General features: G+C 38.3%; 1 protein-coding gene across 1 annotated transcript in view; it reads right to left on the minus strand.

The window, feature by feature from the left end:
- The window catches only part of LOC114364343 (uncharacterized), a 60,755-nt gene extending 46,820 nt beyond the window's left edge, over positions 1 to 13,935 (minus strand). The window contains exon 1 of the mRNA XM_028320461.1: positions 13,918 to 13,935. Coding sequence (XP_028176262.1) covers positions 13,918 to 13,935 — 18 coding nt within the window. The remainder of the gene's footprint in view (positions 1 to 13,917) is intronic.
- Between the last annotated feature and the right edge of the window lie 10,039 nt (positions 13,936 to 23,974).

A 23,974-nucleotide genomic window follows, 5' to 3' on the forward strand; every position in this document is an offset into this window, starting at 1 on the left:
ACTTGTTGCGGGGCCTTGGGGCACGGCAATTTCGCATCGCAGAGGCCGGGGCTTAGCGGCCGCCCCTTCGATTCCGTTTTAAATCCACTTTGCGGACCAAATTCACGTTTTCCACTATCCTGGAAATAGTTTTAGAGCACACACTCCTCGTAGTTAGGTCGCATTACAGAGGTTTTGGGGAAACTTTGCTTTGGTTTGTTCACGAGGCCACGAGCTCAACAATTGTTAGTGCCTACTAACAAGTTGAAAAGTTTAGAATATCACCCACAATACGGGATTTGGCTCTGCAGAGACCAAAGGAACCAAAGTATGGTTATTAAGCAATTCACAGTAGGTACCTATATTTCAAGATACTTTAATACTATAAATGTGAAAGTTTGGATGTCTGGATATTTGTTACTCTTTCACGCAAATAACTACTGAACGGATTTTGATGAAACTTTACAGTATTATTGTTTATAACCCGGATTAAAATTATAGGCTATAATTTATGAAGATCTGTGACAAAATATAATTCACGCGGGTGAAGCCGCGGGCAAAAGCTAGTAACATTATGTTTCGGGAAGTAATTAAGTTTTTTATTTTTCCCCTATTTGTGAGCTATTACAATTAGAGTATGTGAGCTATTATATTAGTAGAAGATCAAAACATTCACTTCTATTTCTATGGTGAGATGAAGCAACGGCAAAAAACTCTGCCTCTTTCTTCGTCATTTTAATACGGCTCGATTTGGCCTAAAGATTGGATTTCAGGATTGACTTGGCCTAAATATTTGATTTTGATTGTAGGTATTTGATTCGCTGTTTAACATATCATGTTTGAGTTGAAATTTACATGGCAACACCCTGATTATGTATTTGTTCGACTCAAATGAAGCCATTCACTGGAATGAAAGCCCCAAATTAGGCCCATTGGAAATCAACCATTTTATTTATTCTCATTCAGGTACTTACACATAATAACTTTTCAATAAGCAATGATAATTATTATTCTGCATATTTCAAATAAGTATTTTTGCATAATGTAACTAATGTAAGTACTTAATTTACCGATTATTATGAATCATGAGTATTGAAATCAAAATGATTGAATAATTTCATAATGTATTCTGAAATTCAGCGACATTTTATGAATTATCCGATAAACGCTCGTGAAACGGGGAAAATTACATAGTGACAATCTAAGTACAGAAAATATAAAAGAACTAGTTGTGCCCACGACTTCGTACGCGTGAAAATAATTTTAATATTTTTCCCATTTTCGCAACATTTTTCATTGACTCTCTTCTCCTATTAGTTATGTCGTGACGTGATAGACTTCCTCATAAAAAAAACGTTCGCTCACGCTTGGTGTGTTGTTCTAGAAATGTAGAGGGCTGTTTTATCTATACTAGTCTATCTATACTATCTATACTGATATTATAAATGCAAAAGTAACTCCGTCTGTCTGTCTAACTTTCACGCCTAAACCACTGAACCGATTTTGATAAAATTTGGCATAGAGATAGTTTGAGTCCCGGGAATGGTCATAAGATAGTTTTTATCCCGGTTTTTGAAACAGGGACGCGCGCGATATATACTTTTTCTGTGACAGACAAAATTCCACGTGGGCGAAGCCGCGGGCAAAAGCTAGTTAATAAATAAAAGACCACAGATTAAACCTGAGTGTCCATAGACTATCCACAGCCAAAATCAACCGCATATTAAATTCATTGTTGAGATCAGACGCGTGCCCGATTAGGGTTGCCAGACGTCCGGCTTTAGCCGGACATGTTTGGCTTTTTACGGTCTTGTCCGGCCTGCCGTCAGGCGAAAGTCGAGCCACAGAAATGAAGCGCACGCATCAGGATGTTGTTGGGCAACTGATGATACGATGACAGTACTCACTCGAGTTATGACACTAATTGAACCCCCTCCCCCCGTGCCCCGTGTCACATGGCCGGCTTTTAGGGTAAAATATCCGGCCAAATGAAGCACAGAGTCCGGCTTTTGTGTTTTTGGAAACCCTATGCCCGATTCATAACGCGGCCGGTTTTTAATTTCGCTCCTCTGTGCATGCTAATTATTTCGCATTCAGACCGTTATGGCTCTCCACATTTGTATAAAACACCGTGGATGGATGATTATTACGGCAAATCTGGAATAATTGAAAATAAATGAAAGCTGCTAGACTACTTCACATTGGAAGCTGATGTTGAAGTAGGTACTTGTTCAGATGAATTATTTGTTTTCATATTTTAAAATAATATTATATTACGAAATGATCCCATAATATTTCTGTATATCTACTAGAGATGAAACGGATATCCGGTAACTATCCGGTAGGCCGGATATCCGGCCTAAATTTACTATTCGGCCGGATACCGGATAGTAACTCACTATCCGGCCGGATACCGGATATTAAAAAACTACCACAATTTCCTATAATAAAATGAAATCATTAATCTTTGAGGTCAAAATATAAATAAAATGGCTTTTAATAGTGACGGGTTTTATTTAAAGTCCAAAAAGTTAAAAAAAGCCATATTATCAAGCCTTTCAAAAAACGAATTTCTTTTTCTGGGCGCTTCACTAATTACGAATACTTACTTATTAGTAAATATCTGTTAATGTCGAAATATTGCCAAATAAAATAGGCGATCTTTTTTTCACTGATGGTCTGATGACATGATGCAGTTCAGTCAGATTATGTAGCAAGAAAACTAATTTCGTTTTCACTATTCAATGAGACACTCATCATGGCAACCGAAACCGCCCAAATTGATCTGCCCCCTAGACAAGAGGCAAAATTTTCGAAAGTGTGACTTATCTAGTCTACTAGACTCACTGATCGCGTTTGAAGCACCTGTGCGGTGCTAAACTCGTCACGACATGCAACGAGACAATGGGCCAACTATCCGGCCGCCGGATATCCGGCTATCCGGCCTGGCAGCACGCCGGATATCCGGTATCCGGTATCCGGCCAAACAACTATCCGTTTCATCTCTAATATCTACTCAAGATAAAATTCCAGACAGTAATTTACCAAAATTACTTATCATCCATTGACGAACTTGAATATAGTTTTTAGCGAAAATACGAGACCAATATCAATAGATATTTTATTGAGTTTCATATCTAGTATGACGATGCATTCACAGAGAATCAATATGGAGTTTCAGCGGCAGTTGGTCACTACCGAAATAAGGTAAATCTTTGCACAGTATTCCAATTAATTTATATCTCCCGCTTGTTTTCCTTTTACTTCGCGCTGTTATTCGTGAGCGGTGGACGAATTGATTACTTAATACCATTCTTCGGCGCGTTAGCGGACTTCGCCATTCCGTTCCCATTCACTCAGTGCCTTCGGAAAGCCGAATAGTGATTATCTGTCCCGAAGAAGTGTTTTTTCCGAGATACGAAGCAATTCCGTTTCACAGTGAGTGGAGATTCAGTGAGTTTCCTTAAAGTCATACAACCCCGAAACTAGTTGTTCTCGCACTATGGAGCAACTTTATCAATAACAAAAATCGATCATTGAAGCCATCATCAAGATCGAAGCCAACTAACTTCTAGAAGGATTCTGATCCAGAAAAGGTTAGACGCTCCCAAACTTACAATAGGAGGTGTGCAAAGTTAGGTCGTATAGACAGAATATATTGTCAACTCGACAGTCGTATCGACCTTTTGTATCGCTGCTAGTTGGCCGTACTTTAGGTAATATTTTATCAACGAAACAGTAATGAGCCTACTGCTCTCTCTTACGGATATTTTGTTTGTATCTTCTTTCCGCCCTGAATGTAGGACTCGTTATCGATACGGCCGCCTTGAGAAATCTACATTTGTGCTTACATGTATCTCAGGAGAGCGGCGGAATGGATTGAGACGAGTACAGTCAAGGGCAGACGTGCTTATTAGTATGATTAAATAAAAATAGTATTTGAAGAGTGATAAGACAGATTAATTTGTACCAGTCCACGCCTATCGTTCATCAACCAAAGGGCGTCCACTGTTGGACAAAGACCAAGGATTTCCAGGGGAACATCCCTAGAATGTCGGTCTTCTAAATGGGAAGGCCTGCCTACGTCTTGCGATCAGTGGTCGCCACTTGAAAACTTTTTTTTGATTTCGAGTGTAAATTGCCACACCAATAGACTTAGAATTTTTTTAAAGAGACACAAACAAAGCTTCCTGCATTCAAAGCACTGGAAATAGCAATACCGTTTAATTTTCTATACCCCACAAATGCACCTCCATTAACCAAAACAAGAGCCTTCTTGCAGGCTCCGTCCGGCTTAATCAGAGTGATTTGTTCCTCCCGCCTCCCATTCGTTAAACAATTTCGGGTCAATCTATTTGCTTCTATTGAGGATGAGAAATTGAGAAACAATAAAAATCTTGGCGATAATGAAATCTGTCTTCGTTTTTTCACCCAAATCAGTCTTTTGGAATGATTCCATTCGGCCATTTGATTATTTTTTTCACATCCCTCCCCTTTCTTAAAAGGGTCGATTGTGATCGGCGTGGAAATGTAGGAAATAATAAATTGCTGGAGTCTTAGCTTTTTCAGCTTAATGACGCCGTCGCATTGTTATCATTACAATTATGACTACCCTCGTACCTTGAATATCAAACAACGCCTATTTTTTCACGCCAATTTCCATCCAAATTCAATTGTTAAAATTAACAAATCGTTATCATACCTATACGACTACAGCTCAAAGATTTAGGATCATAATCGCAACGTTTTTTCTAATATTTTTGGCTCTATAAGTAAGTATATCTAACACTAGCGGCCGCCCGCGATTTCGTACGCGAGGATCCCGTTTTACCCCCTTAGTTTTTGTAGTTTCGTAAAATCCTTTCTTAGCGGATGCTACGTCACGTCATAACATCTACCTGCATGCCAAATTTCAGCCCGATCCGTCTAGTGGTTTGTGCTGTGCGTTGATATTAATCACTATGTCAGTCAGTCAGTCACCTTTGAGTTATATAATTTAGATTTGCATTCCCGTTGTCATATACGCATCTCTTTCCCTTCACAACGCGAAGCATATCGCAACTCAAATTATTTCTGAATCAAATGAAACGATCCGGCGATAATGGCCTCTAGCGGTGTGACGCGAAACGCGAAATTGCGCCTCTGCATTTATAGCGCCGAAAATGAAAGAGAGCGAAAAATATGAAGGATCGCGGAAATAGAATCTCTAGCTGTGGGTCTAGACAAAGTGCAAATTATAATCGCAAACCAGTCGAAAAGTGGTCGAAAAGCCCCTTTTTTGTATGGAGTTTTGACGGATTCGATTTTCGATTCGATCAAAAAGTGCGTTTTGTCTAAGGGGGCTGGAGTCGTCACGCATGCTCGTATAATGACAGATTTATGGATAGCCGGGATCTTCTCGCATCGTTAGAGATCTTTTTGCTTCGGGCGCTACGGAAAGTGTTATGTAACAGGAAGATACTTACCTGAGCTTTATGCTTTTCTGTGCTGTGAATGTTATTAAGTTAACATCACACAGTCAACAAGCTTTGCTGTGTTTTTAAAGACCTGTTATTATGAAGAATATGACAATGCAAGGATCATCAATCATCATTTTCAGCCATAGGACGTCCACTGCTGAACATAGGCCTCCCCCAATGATTTCCACAATGGCCGGTTGGTGGCGGGCTGCATCCAGCGCCTTCCCGCTACCTTTATGAGGTCGTCGGTCCACCTTGTGGGATGCAAGAATTGTCCAAGGAAGGGTCCAAGCTTTCTTCGAGTTTCCTTGTGCTCTTTTATGTGTTTGTGCGAGGTCCCATAGCAATACAATTTTCTCTTCCTAAAACCAAATCAGAACATTCAGGTTTATTTTTAACAGAAAGGATTTGTCGGTCACCTTAGGCTAAACAAACACTTTAGCATATTCCCATATTGCAACATCAGTGTCCCCAAAGTGCTCGTTTCGGTATTAATACGTAGATAAAAGGCTTTTATCGTCATGTATTACGGACAGTTTCAAAGAGTGGGATTATCCAATCCACAATGCCGCTTCGGCAAATTTTACAGCGACGTAACCCGACTGTGTGGCATTATGTCCGGCAGCTAGGGTTGCCAGCTCCAGCTGTGATTAACGAACATGTTTAACCACAAAATGTCACAATGAAACAAAACTTTATTTGTCACAAAAGTAGTATAAAAGAGTAAATGCACATGTACATGCTTGAATAAATAAATGAGGTATTGAACTGCAGCGGTCAGCTTCTGTTGCAAGTTCGTTTACCACTGAAGACAAATCTATTATAAGCACTGTATCCAGTTATGGATATTTACAGTATCATGAACCTATCCATTTTTACTAGCTGTGTACAATCACTGCTTAACCTGTATTTAAGTAAATATGATCGTAATTTCAATACACTGCTACATATACAGCAATGCTACTCGTACACAATACTGCCCCTTTTACACCCCCTTGCTCAAGCCTGAAAAACCTGGCAGTTCCAGTTGTTTGATCACTAAGTTCTCACGCCCACTGATAGACGTTTGCAGCTCATAAACTCTACCGTATGTGTTAACAACGCAGCCTTTGATGATAGCGTTTTTATAGTTCACCAGCCCACGCAATAAAAGAAACCTTTTGATGAGTAGCAACTGGCAACAAAAAAGAAAGCTTTTCAAGAGTGGCAACCCTAGCGGGGTCGGGTTGTATTTTTTGGGCGGGTCCGGGCGTAATTTCAAGCGGCTTCTCTAACGAGCGATGCGGCGAGCAAACACTACTGACCGCTTAGCGCCCGCCGCCCGGAAAATGCTATAGCTCATTAAAAAGTCGCCATTCAACTCTAGGTCCGCGGGAATCGGGGAAAAACCTGTAATAAATCCTGTATTTACCCACGGTACGATTGTGCGGTAATATTTATCGGGTTGCTTTAACTTTTAAGCCATACTTTTCTTTTTTTCATAACTTAGGGATTCGAACACCAATTTTTAGGTTAACAATGTCTTCGCTACTCAACGGTCAAATTTATTGTTACCTATCTAGCGAAATATCGTGTCTTAAAGTTTCATTTGAGACAGTACAATTTTTCAACTCTGTCATTGTGTGTAGGACCTCTGATTTTTTGGTCTGCTAGTTCTAAACCAGCAATCAAAATATAGCTATTAGATATTTATAATTAAAAACCCAATATTTACAGCCAGCTCATTTGGATACTCCATTCGATCGTAAATATCCGAATGATCCTTCCGTAAGCTCGGCTCTTACTGTAAATTATCAAAAAAGCGAGCTAAAAGAGCGGCTTTGTCCTGCTAGTGTTTGTAGTTGGCTTTTGCCCAACATCCCTCGCAGGTCGCGGTTTCGAACAATGCAGGGATAGGACCCACTTTTATTTTAACCGCTCGCGTGTGAGCCTGGCCTGGACTTTTGCATAGTTATTTGCACTGGAGATGAGGATATGTGGCCTACTTGTTATAATACTGCTTTTAGGAATTTCAGCAAGCTATATTTCAGTAAGATAATCATGAAAATTCTATCAGTAAAGTAAATAATTATTGTACATAGCTTGCAACCCTGCAAAATCCGATTTTAGAACTGTATGAGAATTTCTATTTCAACACCGAAATAAACATTTTTTGTATTAAAGTTAAGATATAATAATAAATTGAGAGGCTCTTATGCTAAATTGCACCACCACCGCAATTGTTTGTTATTGTTAATTTAAGAGGGTGCAACCCAGGGTAAATCTCATCTTAAATGCACTGTTACAGTGCTAAGTGCTAATTCTACAGTCGTATTATTAGGTAAGTCACTTTGATACCTAATAAATAACTACCTACTGATTGTGAGTCGCTCCTGAATTTTTTTTGATATTGCACTGAAAAAAATGTTTGGTTACTGCTTACACAACAAAAGTGACCACCGAACACTTTGGTTATGAGGAACAAAATGTTGTGTAAATTAAACAAATAATAAAATTCTGTAGTGAGCTAGACTTAGTTTGGTTATAGTTAACACTTAGTTCGGTGGTCACTTTTGTTGTGTAAGGAGTAACCTAACATTTTTTGTGTGTGATAACAAAATCGCCCTGTATTTCTAAAAGAGCTATCAAAATCTCTCTTTGACATCTGCGTCCGACAGACCAACTTTGCATAGCTCTCAAACATTGTCACATTACACATTCTACAACTGAGCTCGAATTTTCGGAATGAAATGGTACGTGGCCGTACCGGCGACAGCCCGAAGATTAGTGCCTGGCGAGCGGCCAAACTACAGTTTTATACAATCACCGCTCCGCTCATCGCTCGCTCCGCTCTTCTCCGCTCAGAATCCGCAATAATCAACGACGTTCCGACAGTTTTTATTGGCAGTTTATGATAATTTTATAGTTGATGTGATTACTTAATCAATAAAACCAAAACTCAATTCCTTAAAAATACTACTGTAAATTCTTATCTTTAGGAGTGAAGTCACGTAAAGTTAAGAGACTTTAAAACCAATCATCACCATCATCATCATCATCTCAGCCATAGGACGTCCACTGCTGAACATAGGCCTCCCCCAATGCTTTCCATGTTACCCGGTTGGTAGCGGCCTGCGTCCAATGCTTGCCTGCTACCTTTATGATGTTGTCGGTCCACCTTGTGGGTGGACGTCCCACGCTAACCAATACAGTTGATCAATTTAGTTCGCAAACTGACGACGTATAAAGTGAGGTTTATTCCTCGATGCGCACCAATTTTAAGGCGCACCTAAACCATTTCTCGAAGCGTAGGTGCGCTTCGAGTTTACTAATATAAAGATTTCAAACTTTATTATGTCATCTAAGTTAAGTACCAGCTGTGGTACCAGGCCATTAATACATACTATAGGTGCGTTTCAATAGGTGCATCATCAAGGTATTTTCAAGGTAAGAAAAAGAGCTGGCAAGTAAAAGGTAAATAAAATACAATGTTGAGCGATTCTTACCGATTGTAATGACCTATTTCGGAACGAATTCATAAAAACTGGCTTCTTTTCATTGCTTCTTAACTGCGCCCTTTGAGGTTAAATAGCACGTAGTTCTTAATCTCTTTTTTATTGTTATAGGCGAAAAAGTTTTAATATACATGCCAAGGGTCGTCGTCCGTTAGTGTCCCTATCGTTGGTTTTTAAGACACGGCGTTAAATAAAACTTAAACGGTTAGGCTAAATACACACTCTAGGTATACAAGCTTCCGTAGAGTAAGCTTATGGTCATGGAGAATTATGTACACCACCAGCACATAAGAATATTATCACACCAATTGCAAATACCAATGCAGAGTGACTGACATAGCCCGCAGAGTCGCTAAAATCAAGTGGCAGTGGGCGGGGCACATAGCTCGAAGAGCTGATGGCCGCTGGGGCAGGAAAGTTCTTGAGTGGCGACCACGAGCCGGAAGACGTAGCTTGGGCAAACTCCCACTAGGTGGACCGACGATCTGGTGAAGGTCGCGGGAGGTGCCTGACCTGGACCTGGATGCGAGCGGCGCAGGACCGGTCTTTGTGGAAATCCTTGGGGGAGGTCTTTGTCCAGCAGTGGACGTCTTTCGGCTGAAACAACAACAACAATTATTGCAAAAATATATACAAGTACATTAGAAGCAGGAGGCCAAGAAAGAGCATTAGTTATACAAATGCATAATACTTATTCATTTCGCACAATGACCCAATCAGAAGGCTATGTGCGGAAAATAGCCCAGAAAATCTAACACGTGTAACTAACCTGATTCATATTGCTTAATTGCGAGGAACGTGCCTTAATATTATATTTTGTTATACATAAACGTGTGGTGAGGATCATATTAATATTATATCTACCAGTAGGCTTAAGATGCGCGTCGCGATAAGCGGTTATCACGCCATTTTATCGATTTTGTCCATACATTTTGACTTCGATAAAAGTTATCACGGCGCGCATCTTAGGCCTACTGGTCATGGCGTGGCTTCTTAACGTGCCTTTAATATGCATGCCAAATGCATTTTAAGTCTACTACTTACTTGCTATTGCACAATGTATTTTATTTTTGAAAAAAATAGGGTTCCGTAAAATATGTAGATAATGTAGTCCACGCGCGCGAAGCCGCGGGCGGAAAGCTAGTCTATCATATTATTCCGAACAAAAAAGATGACTAATTTACACAACTGATTGAAGCCACGCCAAATGCAATTCTGAAAATCCGCTTACTTAAGTTACCTATCTAGTAGTTTTATATCTCAGAAAACTTAGCAATTCGTTAAAACCAAAGACCGAGAGACTAAAATCAACTCTTGTAAACCAGCCTTAAAAAGATTGCGTCTGAAAGCCGATGGCAGAAGTGGTTTTAACGATTCCAGTGCTTTAGTATTATTCCTTGAATAAAACGACGAATTTTCGTGAGAGCTTTTGTCGTGTTTAAAGGTTTGCTTTTGGACTTAAAAGCTTGGTAGTTTCTGTGCAAATATTTTTGTTGTGGATACATTTTCGATTGAACATTCACGAACAGAAGAGAAACCGAAATACGGATTACGTATATTAAGCTTTCGAAATTAATCCAATGTTTCAAAAATCTGTGCTTTGTTTAGTAAAATAGAAAATAAGAAGTCAAATTATGTCATTCAAAGCATTTTAATCATTATCTTCTATTGATATAATATGTACTCACGGCCACACTGTTAACTATCCATTTCCTTTTTTGCTCTCGCTCTAATCAAATGGTGATTCTTTGCGATAGAACGAGATGACATGACTGGCAATATGCAGTTAACACTGTTGCCTATAGTACCAGTAGTAGGTACCTACTAAGTAAGTATATTAGCCATTCCTATAGTAAACTAACAAGATACGTCATGTGCAATTAATTACTTAATCATAAATTTTCAATTACAATTATTATTCATAAGCTAAACTATTACAGCACATTGTCGACAATTTTCATATCCTTTAAACAACATACAATTTAATTTCCCCATGAATAAATTACATAAAGCCTAAGATTGTCCCCCGAATGACGTCATAGTACACCTCACTAACCATAATCGTTGCACCGACGTCGCCAGTGTTGCCAGCAATTATGAGGACCGGCCTCTATGGCGGCAAATGACATCTCCCGTGGATTATCGCCACGCAAACACGCCGGCGTGCCAAACCCGTCTAAATCTGGTGCTGCGATTCTTGAATCGCTCGACTTTTATTCTGCAAACTCAATAAAAAGCCAGATATTTCTAGTTGGCGAGCTGTTGGTGTAAGTTAAGTAAATGTAAGTTCTTCCTAATTATAAATACATTCAATTAGGAGTTCACGACCGTGTCGGATGTAAATAAACTTAGGTTGGTTACTGAAAACTTTATTGATGTTGATTTACTCAACTTTTAATTACTGCTTACAGAAAAAGTTACTTAAAACTTTGTTATTCCTACAACACTACTTACCGGTACCTATCAGTGAATAACTTAAAAAGCTTAATCATAATTAGTGCTAACCAACCTTTCAGGAGTACCATTATTTACCTTAAACTGTACTTTCAAGTACTAATCGGACACTAAATTCCAAAAATTGTATCGGTGAAATTTTCCGTCAACGTTATTCATTGTCGAGCGATTCCATAATAGCCACGCCACGAGATATTAACGGGTAACGTTCGTATCTCCCCACGTCTACCCTTATCTCCCACCACAAGGTGTCGCCTATTTCAGTTGTGAATTAACACAGTGTATTTGCCTTGCGTTATCTCAACTGTAACTTAATCAGTGGAACTGTAACCCACAGTTACAGATTAAGGTTAACAAAACAGTGAACTGCTGGGCGGGAAAGTGAAGCGTAATGTTTGGCCTTTTCAACCGACTTCAAAAAAGGAGGAGGTTCTCAATTCGACCCGTATGTTTTTTTTTTCTATGTTTGTTACGCGATAACTCCGCCAATTATGAACCGATTTGAACAAATCTTTTTTCTGCGTATAGATAATACCTNCGGACGGCGTAATCTTTCATACTTAAATTAAAAAAATAATAATGGTGCTGCGATGCTCGTAACTCGAAGAGGCGTGTTGATATATTGCGAATTAAATGCTTTTTCTTCATAAAATTGCGTATATTCTCAGTTTCAGTTAATTTAAAGCGTTAAGTCGTTACAAGTATTTGAAAGCGAATCGTATTATATAATAATGCATTGACAAAATAAAATATTTAAAATTAGTGGGGCGGCTCAGTGGAGCCACTTCAAAGTCTATGATGCTAATAATGCCATGGTTATGACACTGACACAAAGTAATGTTACCGTTAACTACTAGACAAATAATTTTAATTTCATAAATCAATGGTACGGAACCCTTTGTGTGTGAGTCCGATACGCACTTGGCCGGTTTTTTTTAAATAATAATTAACTTTTTAAAAAAATAAAACCGACTTCAAATGCGTGAACACAAAAAAAAACTAAAAATTGAAAATATTGGGTATAAAAAAGTTCATCCCCAATTTTCCACCCTTGGGGGTGAAATACTTTCTTCAAATTCACATGAAACCACCCTTTTGATAATACCTATTCAACAAAAAAATAATCGTTCAAATTGATTTATAATCGGCGGAGATATTGCGTATAAAAAAGTTCATCCCCAATTTTCCACCCTTGGGGGTTGTTTTTTCTATTATTAAATTTAAATGGGACCACCCTTGAGGTATTACCTATACGNTTAATGTATTAAAAAAAATAGAAAATAATTATGATGGGTTAATGTTTTTGGGTGGTTTTTTAGGCGGTTTCTGACAATGTCCTTTACCTGTGCAAAATAACAAGCATAAAATGAACCCCATTTAGAGAAAATAATTGGTTTTGAATTTTCGAAAAGCTAGTTGAAAATAAATTAACAGCTGTAAAAGTTGTTACAATTGCTACAAAACAAACATTTAATTGCGAAAATTACTCGTTCCGGCTCCGTTTTCGAACTGTATACAGTTTTCAATCAATTTCGCGCAGAAATAACGTGAATGGGTGCTTGCAAATGAAAGGACTAGCTGCTTCAAATATCCGACTTGTTACAAAAATGATGTTGTTAAGTGCTATTCGATCAACTAATTGCGTGCCTACTCTGTAACTAGCCAGACATTTTGAAGTAGAAAACATCAATTTACGTTTACGTTACTATTGTAAAATCTTCCAATAAGTTTTATTTGGTTCTCAACACATGCCATGTGATTCCTTTCCAAAAAGATATTAATATGTAACAGAATCATTGTGGCACGCACTTGGGCTGGCAAATCAAATAAAAAGGGTCTAGGGTTAGGTTCTGGAAAATGAGTTTCTTTAAGCTTTTGTCTGTCTGAGCCTGAATGGGATATACATTTGTTATTCTAGCGGCTCTCATCATATAATAATGTGGGTAGTTTCATGTATTATATGGTTTGGCGACTTGTATAAGGTATAGTTCTGATTTTTTTTACTGTACCGTTAATTTCATTATGAGATTATAAACTCGTTAAATGTTTGTAGCTAGCTAGCTTTCTTCTTGTTCAATCAGATTGATACATACAAACTGGACGAAAACACACCCAGATGGTTTTTACACGGAGTGTGTCGCTCCTGAAATCGAATCCAGAACCTCTGAGACGAGAGTCCAACTTATAAACAACTGACCACTTGCATTGACGCGTCATGTTTATATTGGAACTAGCGGCCGCCCGCGACTTCGTACGCGTGGATCCCGTTTATCCCCTTAGGGGTGGAGTTTCGTAAAATCCTTTCTTAGCGGATGCCTTCGTCATAACATCTACCTGCATGCCAAATTTCAGCCCGATCCATCTAGTGGTTTAGGCTGTGCGTTGATAGATCACTATGTCAGCCAGTCAGTCTGTTTTATATATTTAGATGAACGTACGGAACGTTACTTTTCATGGTCTGAAACCCACAAAGCCGCATTAAATTCATCGCCTCGTGTTTGTATCGCAAACCATCACTTTTCTCAGCTGACCTGTTTCTCGGGAGACATAGTGTGACTACAATGGCGGATCCGCGAAAAAACAAAGTCATTATACGGTTGCAAGCGTCGGATCGGCCGGGCGCCGGGCTCGGAGGAAACCATACAGAACAGCGGGGAAATACTTAACACTCAAATGCTCTCTGACGCTTGCTGAACCGTGAAAAGGAAATGGGTCTTGGTATATTTTTGTTTTACAAACGTCATTTTCACCTCATTCTTGGTGATTTTATTAGTTTCTATAGTACTAGTTCGTCAAATTGACTTTGATTGAATCTGCAATGTATCTTAAAGGCCGGCAACGCACCTGTAACGCCCCTGGGTCTGCGGGTGTCTATGGGCGACGGTAATCACTTACCATCAGGTGATCCATCTGCTCGTTTGCCTCCTATCACATAAAAAAAAAAGTAATCTCATAAGATCACCATTTCAAGAATTATTGGAAAAATACTGAACGGATTTTGATGAAACTTTACTGTAATATTGTTTATAACCCAGATTAACATATAGGCAATAATTTATGACGATCTGTGACAAACTAAATTTCACGCGGGTGAAGCCGCGGGCAAAAGCTAGTATCAAAATAAATATCGAAGTTGTAAGTATTTTTAAGCACAAATTCCGTACAAGGCAAAATTTATGGTAGCTGTCTCTTTTCGTTGTTATTAAGTAAAAAGGAGGGTTTTTAATCAGTCAAGTTTAATTCTCACCGGTACGAAGATATTGCCAGCAGCCCCACGATTAGTTACAGGTTAACAAGTTCCGACCCCGATTCCGCGCACCACATTTGGCAGCTGAAGAATTTTAAAACAAAGCCCAAATGAAACTAGGGCGCACAGCCTACTTCAAACTCAATCTTGACAAGCCCCGACGGAATTTAAACCTTAAGTGTATAGTCGTAGGAATCGTTTGGATGCAAATAGGAGGAAGAAAATTTTTATATTTGCAGAGGTCGTAAAAATATAATACAATGTTACTCGAGTCAAATCGTGTATTGGTTTTAAAATAGGACCAAGTTTTCACTGTCGCAAGATAAATACACTCAAGTCAATATTGCGCTCTTGAGTGGTGGCAACAGATCAGTAAGACAGAAGCGATATACAGACGGACAACATGTATTGCTTGAGTAGTAAAGTCAGCTATATCCTTCCAGTTGGTTCGAGCCGCCAACGAATGTTCGCCAACTTCCTGCTGCACCTGCGAACTACAACGCGTTATCTACTCTTGTTGCGAACTCTGTTTACTTTGAAACAATGATTCTGCTTTGTTTGTGCCGTTTGATAGTTTATTTTAGGGTTAGTATCGCGTTGCTTCGTTTAACTTTTGCCAGCTTCGCCCGCTCCGTATTTGTTTTGCGAAATTCATTTGAGTTTGTGAATTTGGTTCGCAATGCTATTTTTGGACGGGTATTATTTTCAAATGAACTAAGTAAGTAGGTATATTTGAAATTTTGTTGTCATTTTGTGGAATGGTTAAGTAAACTGGTATTAAATAACATCAAATGTTTTTAGCTTCTGTACTATTAGGTCGTCGTTTCAGCCAAATTACGTCCACAGCTGGACAAAGGCCTCCCTCAAGGTTTTCCATAATGAACGGTCCTGCGCTGCCCGCATTCAGGTTCTTCCCGTGACCTTTACCAGATCGTCGGTCCACCTAGTAGGTACTAGTAGATAGATTATATTCCTTTCTATGATCTGAGGTTGCGCACCTAAGCTATATTTCTCTATTTTAAACTTTGACGAAAGGCGCGATACCTCATAATAAATATAAACTAAATCTATCAGAAATGAAACACGTATTTATCAAAAATAGGATCGTCAGGTGTCAGATTTGACGGTAGGCTAAGCAGTGGTTAACAGAGTTAGCCTGGTACGGTACAAGCGGATCACAGCGTGTGATCGGTGGCGGCAAACATCAGCGCACTCGATTTGGCTTGCGGCTTATTCGCTCACGATGTCACGATGCCTCTGCCTCTGCCCACACTCGTTTAGCTGGTTATGTCAGTGTTCAGAAGATAGAACATCATTTTAGTTGTAAAATCGCATCTATTACAAATATTTAAATGCTTAATACTTACTTGGTGTGCTATCTATGAAAAAAAGGAACTAGGTATCTATCACGTCGTTCTGATCATTTTTTTGAAATCAATTTATGAATAAGTATTTTAAATATGAAAACGGTCAATAATTGTGTGTTTGTAAAATAAACACGTTGCAGTCAAAGCCAGCTTTGTATTAAATAACTGACAGCTGAAATAATAACAATATTTGGAAATGCAACTGTTTATGTTATGCAGTCTTGTTGGTTTACGTGTGTGGCGTGTATAGCAGCGGTTATTCGAAGTTTATATTTTGTTCCCAACTTTATCGCAAGCTCGGTCTCTAACATACACTTGGATGGAAGTAGTTCATGACTCAACAGCCAATATCATCATGGTACTCCGCCCGTATCCCATTTTCCGCGTGCGTAAATGTATTTTTTAAATGGCAACACAAATGTGGCTTGCCATTTACGCAACCCATTCGTTTTTATGGTACGTACAAACTTTATCAGCGATATAATCGGCACTAACCCGACTTCGGGAACCCACTTAAGATGGTATCCGAGCCCGCGCATGAAATATGTTCGCCTCAACGCCGCACAATTTTCACGGACCCATTTTTCAGACCCGCGAAACCCCCAACAATAGCTTACTATGCCGACAAAGAGAGTTAATAAAACACCCTAATCCACCCTTTCATGAAGTTTCACTATAGATTTTAATGAGGAGCTTACACATTGTAGCGGCTATGCAGAAAATGCTTAATTTAATTTTCAATAGGATCTTTTGAATGAGTGAAAGCTCGACTAAGTGCTGTGAGTAATTTTTTAAAGCGCTTTAATTAATAAAAATATGCATCTTTCACTTAGGTGTCATTTTCAGTCCATTTGCAAGAAACATACTTAGTCTCCCGTTTAAACCAGTCACAAACCATCTTCATAAGGTGAGAGACGCTCGTGACCTTATTCGATAAGTACGTTATTCGAAAATGCTACCCATTTTATCCTATCATTTAATGCTATCCTTTTGTTACATTTTATAGGTACGCTGGAAATGTAGGTATTGGGAGTCCAACAGAACTGTAACTATAAACTAAAATAAATAATTGACCACAATACAACAGGCGCCTTTGAATAAAAAACTACCCCAGTTATAATCATAATTTCAAAACGGTAAATCAACAGAGTTCCCAGTTAGAAACTGGAACACGCGTAATTAGAATTCACGGTACTCCTGTACCTACGCAAGTTGGAGCGAAGTCGCGGTATATACGAGTACTGATAGATATCTTGTAATTAATTAAATTACTCAGGAACTACTCCGAACATCCACAGGCTCGGATATGATAATCCGGGAAGATTGTCGGTACGTGTATACGCGGAAGTTCAACCGGTAACTTACATACTATGTCTTCTTGTTTCTATAATAATCCAATACATGCTTGTATAGATACAGTCAGCGTCAAATACACTCGACAGCAAATAAATCGCACCACCCGCGACGCGAACTTTAAAGATTTTCTTTTGACACAATAATGGTGCTCCAACAATATTGGTGTTATTCGAAAGCCCAATAAATATCCTTAAAGAAAAACACATTTAATTTCTTAATAAATGATTATTATTCTCTTCTTCTTCTTCTTTTCAGCCAAATGACGTCCACTGCTGGACAAAGGCCTCCCCCAAGGTTTTCCACAATGAACCCTGCGTGATCGAATCAGAAATGAGGAGATTAACATATTATTATACCATAAATGTGACTTGAAAAAAGACCTCACTTTGGGCTCACCTCTGCCTCTGGGATCAATTAGACCAAATTTTATGGTTATAAAACCAAATAATGATCACACGTGTCCTCTTTAACAGATGGATAGCGATTAATCCCAACTTAACAGTTTTATAGCCATAAAAGTTGGCTCAAGCGTAACTATCTATTTTTTGAAGAAGTGACTCTGGATCCTTCTAAAGAAACATTTTTGGGGTAAAAACCTTTCCTATAATGAAATGAAGTTTAGAACTAGGCTTTTGAATGGTACCAATATTGGTGTGAAGTGGGGATGCATACGTTTGAAAGTGCTTGTCGCGGGTGGTGCGATTTATTTGCTGTCGAGTGTAGTTCATGACACCCAAAGTGTCCAAAAAGTTGACAACACAACCTTATTCCAATTTTATTGTAACAAAGACGTGTTGCGATCTTATTGGCTACTTTGGGCGTCGCGAACTATAGGTATATTTGACGCTGACTGCACTCTGGCATCATAAGTAATGTATTAGGTGCAATATTGCGATGAATATGTAACAGTTGGATATGTTGTTGACTATACTACTCACATACATAAATGCCAATTCGGTAAAATGAAAATATTATACCGAGATCTGAAAATAGAAAAAAATAATAAAGAAATTGCAAAAACGGCACTAGTATATAAAACTATTATTTGGTGAAACTTGCCCTCGTTGAAGTTGAGAAGGGTAGAAAAGCACATAAGGAAAAGAGTCATGAATAAACGTGGCGTGGAGGTAAGGGAATGGACGAAGAGGGAGTGGATGAATTCGTGGAGGAGGATATGACTGAAAGGTGATGAATATTGAGATGACAACTTATCGGTAAACACAAAAGAGCTAATGGCATTTCGAGTGGCGTAATGTGATAGTAAAACTAATAACAATAGTGTAGTGAAAATAAGTATATTGTTACTAGATAGCGTCTCATTATTAAGTTTAAAAAATGCGTGATTAATGGGTACTTCTCATTTACACTCAAATTTGATGGTCACACAATAATAGTTCATAAACGGTATTAGAACAATAACTTTGAAATCAGATGATAAAATATCTATTTAGCTACATACAAAATACATTTTATCGTAATAGAAGCAAAAATAATATGAAAAAATCACATGAAACGATAAAAAACGGGGTCATTTTTCGCGTTCTCATCGTGTCACACCTTCGGTTGCAATGAAACATTTGGTTACTGCATTCACAATTTTCATTCAATTTGTGTGTAGCATATACTAAAATCATCGTTATTAAATATACTTTCCACACAATAGTCAAAAAAATATCTTCTTATAATTATTTTGAATTGAGAAAGCGAAATACGTTGGTCACACGATTTTAGGTACCTAAAATTTTGAATAATAATACAAGATTGCCGTTAAACCGAACACCAGCAACCAATCACAGCGTTCTATTCGGTTAAAGTCAGTCGCGCTTCAACCATTGGGGAGGTGAGATAGGTCGATTGTCGCTCCGCGAAAAAAATACGTAACTTTTTGTGATTATCCATAGACATACCGTCGCTTGCTTGAACAATATTTTCTACCTCTAAAATTTAAACAATTTAATTGAAACTTTGCCATTGAAAACTTAACATGTTAGACTTATTTGTGTAGTATTCGACTTGAACCGTTAAATTCAAATTTAAGGATAATTCATAAAAAACTGAAATTTTCGTCACCTTCGTGGCATCACCTTCGTGGTGTTTTATACACGAAGGTGATTTTAGGCCACGAAAGTGATTACTTGCTTTGGTTTATTTTAAAATATAGTGACTGGTGTTTATGTTTTCATAATATTTTAATAACTAATAAATTATACGTGGTGCCTAAGTAGAGTTCAGTACATCAATAAAAAAATAAGGGTTTCGTATTTTTGTTGTCTGTCTGTATGACTGTATGTATGTCTGTATATAAAATTAAAAATTCATAAAATTCGATCCTGATATGTGACTGTGTATCTGTTTGTAAGATACATTTAATCTGAAGTTTGAGTTAAAAGTTGTACAACAAAAATACGAGGCCCTCTGGCCTAAATAAAAAATATATTTTTGTTGAGGGACTGATAATCAATTTTTTGCTTCTTTAGCATTTCAGAATGCCACCAGTGTCACCCTTAAAACCAATTGCGTAGAATCTTGTAACTTGGTAGGTGACGTAATCGGTAAAATTTTATATTGTATTTAAGTAGGTACCTATTTATATTATGTTATTGCTATTTATCTATGAAAATAACACAAAATATATGTTTTATAAACACTTAAGAGTCATTTACAGTAGTAAAGTTTGAAAAAATTATTGCTGTGAAGTACAGAATCACTTTCGTGGCATCAAAAAATTCAAAACGTTAAAGCTTCCAAACGAGACTCGCTATTTGACTGATTTACTGAGAATACAATCTTCACATCAAACGCTACAATTTTTGTTTACAAAAAGTTGAAATAAGTTATATATAAAATTCGCCACGAAGGTGACGATGAGAACCGTGGCGATGAGAAGTACCCTAATGATCTCATTCTTGTTGCTACTGAAAAGTAGTTACAAAACTATGAAAAAAACGGGCTTCAGCAGTGGATGTCCTATGGCTGAGATGAAGATGATGAAAAAACAGTGATATTTTCTATTCTAAACCTCCTCTCCATTAGTTCCCCTTCTCATCTGACCAATCTTTAAAGTACCTAAATATAGTTACCCAATCACATCGGAAGTGGTCACAAACCAAACAGAAGCACCTCTATGACAAAATTACCCTCGCGGCAACATGAAAGACTGAACGCGTAGAATCTGAGCAGGCGGGGGCGGGGAGTTTGATTAGGTAACTAATTTGGGCCGCCTTTTAGTTTCCGACTAGACACCGAAACGAGGTAAGTGATTGGGTTCCGTAGGAAATAACTGTAATTTCTTCACTAAATTGGGTTGTCAGGATAATTATTCACATCAAAAAGCTTAAAAAATTACAAATAGGTATATTAATATAAAGTGCATTATGATCTATCGGATCTTTTAATGTTCATTCGCTTGTAAAAAAGTAGTTGAGATGGAATCATCGTGACATTGTGTGTGACTGCTACCGCCCATAAGCATGTTTATCTCTTCGTTAATAGTTAGTAGTGAGTAAGTCAAGTCATGGGCTTGTCCACATAGTAAAACACTCCCAACAAACAGCTGCAATACTCGTAGATTGGCCATGCTCAGCCATACATCATAACAGGCTGACTTTGCGCTAGTGAAAACAACGGAAACGGCTCTTATGAATGGATCGATAAACCGTTTATTTGACACAACACAACACAAAATAAACAAAATAATATCGTGAATCTAATATTCGTACCAATTATAAGCCTAGGCTCAGACCACCAATTTTAAGTTGGCCGATAGTTGGGCCTGATTCCAATTTATATGAAGAATCGGCCGACACCAAATCCATGTCCATACTGATCAACTGTCCGACGAAAAATCGGTGGTCTGCGCCTAGGCTAAGACGATTAATCAGAGCAGGTATTTCAGGTAGTAATAATAAATTCCACTGGTAAAATTGCGATAAATAAAATTAAATACAAGTTCCAAGCTCCAAAGTCTTGAAAGGTTAAAAGCAACTAATAAAATAGTTTTCAAACTGGCCCAGTGGTATCCGATCGTAAATCATGTTCGGGCGAGTGAAAACAACGAGCCCGCACCTTCATTCCTCACCGCCCTTCATACATATCCAGTGAGTTAGAGCTTAGGGATGACCCACTTTGCGCCCTGCGAGATAAAGACCAGCCGACTTTGACAGCCGATGTGTTGCGACGTGTTTATTTTGATGAATGAATGATTTTGATTTGATGAACCTGACTTTTTTGGGCACTGAAGGCAACATGGTACAATGGTCAAAAAGACAATTGATATAAGTTTTCAGCTTCGTAATCGAATGCTGAGTTGAATTTTCACCTGAAGGTGTTTTTAATCATTTGCTGTATTTAATCTCAAAATACTTTAATTAATTATTTATATTCAAAGTTTTTTTTTATGGGATAGGAGGTGAATGAGCAAACGAATCACCTGATAGTAAGTGATCATCGCTTTCCATAGACACCCGCAGTCTCGGCGAGTTACAGGTGCATTGCCAGCCTTTGAAGTATGAGTATGCTCTTTTCTTGAAAGATGCTGCAAGAATAAAAGCCTACTATTTTTTAGCTTATTCTTTTTTTTATCCACAACGAGGAAGTTCTTGGCCTGTATCACACCTGATGGTAAGTGACGATCAGGCCGAAGGTGGAAGCGAGCTTCACCCGGAATCCTCAACCACGGAGGAACTGGCTATCTTACCTCTAACTGCCGGAACACAACAATGCTATTAACATTGTTGTTATGGCGACAGACTTAGGTAAGATGGTGGTATCTAGCCAGGCGGACTTAGAACAAGCCCTACCGCCAACCAAACCGGACAGAAAAATCTGTCCTCACTGGGAATCGAACCCGGGACCTCTGCGTCTGAAGCAGGTGGTCTTACCACTAGACCACATAGGCGGTTAGATTCATCATTGACTACGATATCATGTCTTTTAAGGCCCAGAACAGACGGTGAAACGCAACTGCAACGAAACTGCAACTGCTAGTTACTTTTGAGTTGCATCTAAGTTTCTGCCATAGCGTCCGTTGAGAGACCACACATGACGCGACCAGTTTGAAACTTTCAGTTTCAGTTCCATTCATCAGAATCATCACAAAGTTGCAGTTTCGTAGCAGGTACGTTTCACCGTCTGTTCTGGGCCTAAATGAATTTGGGTGTGGTCGTCATACTTAATCATTCCTGTTTCGGTTACTATGATAGATCACAGATTCAAAGAAGAATTGGTTTTCAGTTCCATCATATTTCAACAGCCCTATCCTCCCTTTACACGCCACTCGGCCCAAAAATTATTTGTGCGCTTGCGAGCTCTCCATTATGCAAACGCTGTTGTAAGTCGTTTGACTCGCCGATTTGCTATGCTGATGCGATCGTGGGGTAATATGTTAACCATGGGCCTGGGTCGAGCACTTTTTGTATTCATAGCTGTTTTCAGTCTAAGGCCAAGTAATACAATAGTTGAAAAAAGAACAGTTTCCATCTGGAAAAATCCTTAGTTAAGTTTCCAATAAACACCTTTCAATCACTGCAAATTAGTAAAGAACTATCTAAATTCCAGCCTATGCCCAGTCAGTATAAAATCCTGAAAATAATTGTAGCTTTTGTAATATTCTAACAAACAATACCCTTTTACTTTTTTATCTTTTCAATTAAAACACATTCATGGGCTCTGAACCTTCAGTTTAACCGCGACAGGCAACTTTTTAATAGTGCTGAGCTTCAGTGGCCAATATCGAAAAAGATTTTTATTTGTTTATGTTACGCTCATCTCATAATTTTAATAGACCTTCAATATCGACCCATCAGCATTAAAAGCTTAAAACTGGTAATTTGCCTGTACATAGTTATATTTTTAAATGATTCAACAAAACAAATCAAACCAGTGCTGGTAAAGTCAGTTAAACAAAGCTTTTGACAAATTAATCGTACGTTATGAACTGTCAAATGATTACGATTGCTTTACACTATTCCACCTCTGACCCCGTGTTCTAGACCATCTAATGATAAACGATAACCTAAAATAATTGTAACAATATCAGATTGTTGTGATTTAATTTGCGCAAATAGTGTAGTAAGTAGGTGGTCAGTGAGCAAATTTTTCTTAAGCCTAAAAATAACTTACAAAAAAATTTCGAAATAAAAACAATGCTTCTTGGAGGTAATTTAGATATCGATATTTTGGCAGCACTAGATTTCAATTCCGGCCTCGACGAGCGAGTTCGGCGAAGTTCGCGTTGCTTTTGCGCAGCTCGTCAACGAGCGCAGTTTAGGGTTACAGTTTTAGGCATCTGAGTTTTCACAAAACTTTGGTAATGCAGTTAGTTTGGAAGTAGGTTTATAGGTGTGTCAATTATATTTAGTTAGTCTCGGTTGTGTGAAATCTGGACCGGAAGACGATTTTATTTGATGTTTAATGTACACAATAGCAATTTATTTTATTTAGAAAGCGGGTCAGCCATAAACATTTCTGTCACCATTATGATTTGACCTTAAAGTTGCGTAAAATGGTCTATTATGAAAAACACTTCCTACTTCTCAGTGTGAAAATGCATTACAAATTGGTAATCGTACCTACCTGTTACAGAAAACCGATATCTACAAAACATAAATACTGCAATGT

The sequence above is a fragment of the Ostrinia furnacalis genome, unplaced genomic scaffold (genome assembly GCF_004193835.3).
Source record: "Ostrinia furnacalis isolate ACB-3 unplaced genomic scaffold, ASM419383v2 OfSCF7379, whole genome shotgun sequence".
NCBI classification, from domain to species: domain Eukaryota; kingdom Metazoa; phylum Arthropoda; class Insecta; order Lepidoptera; family Crambidae; genus Ostrinia; species Ostrinia furnacalis.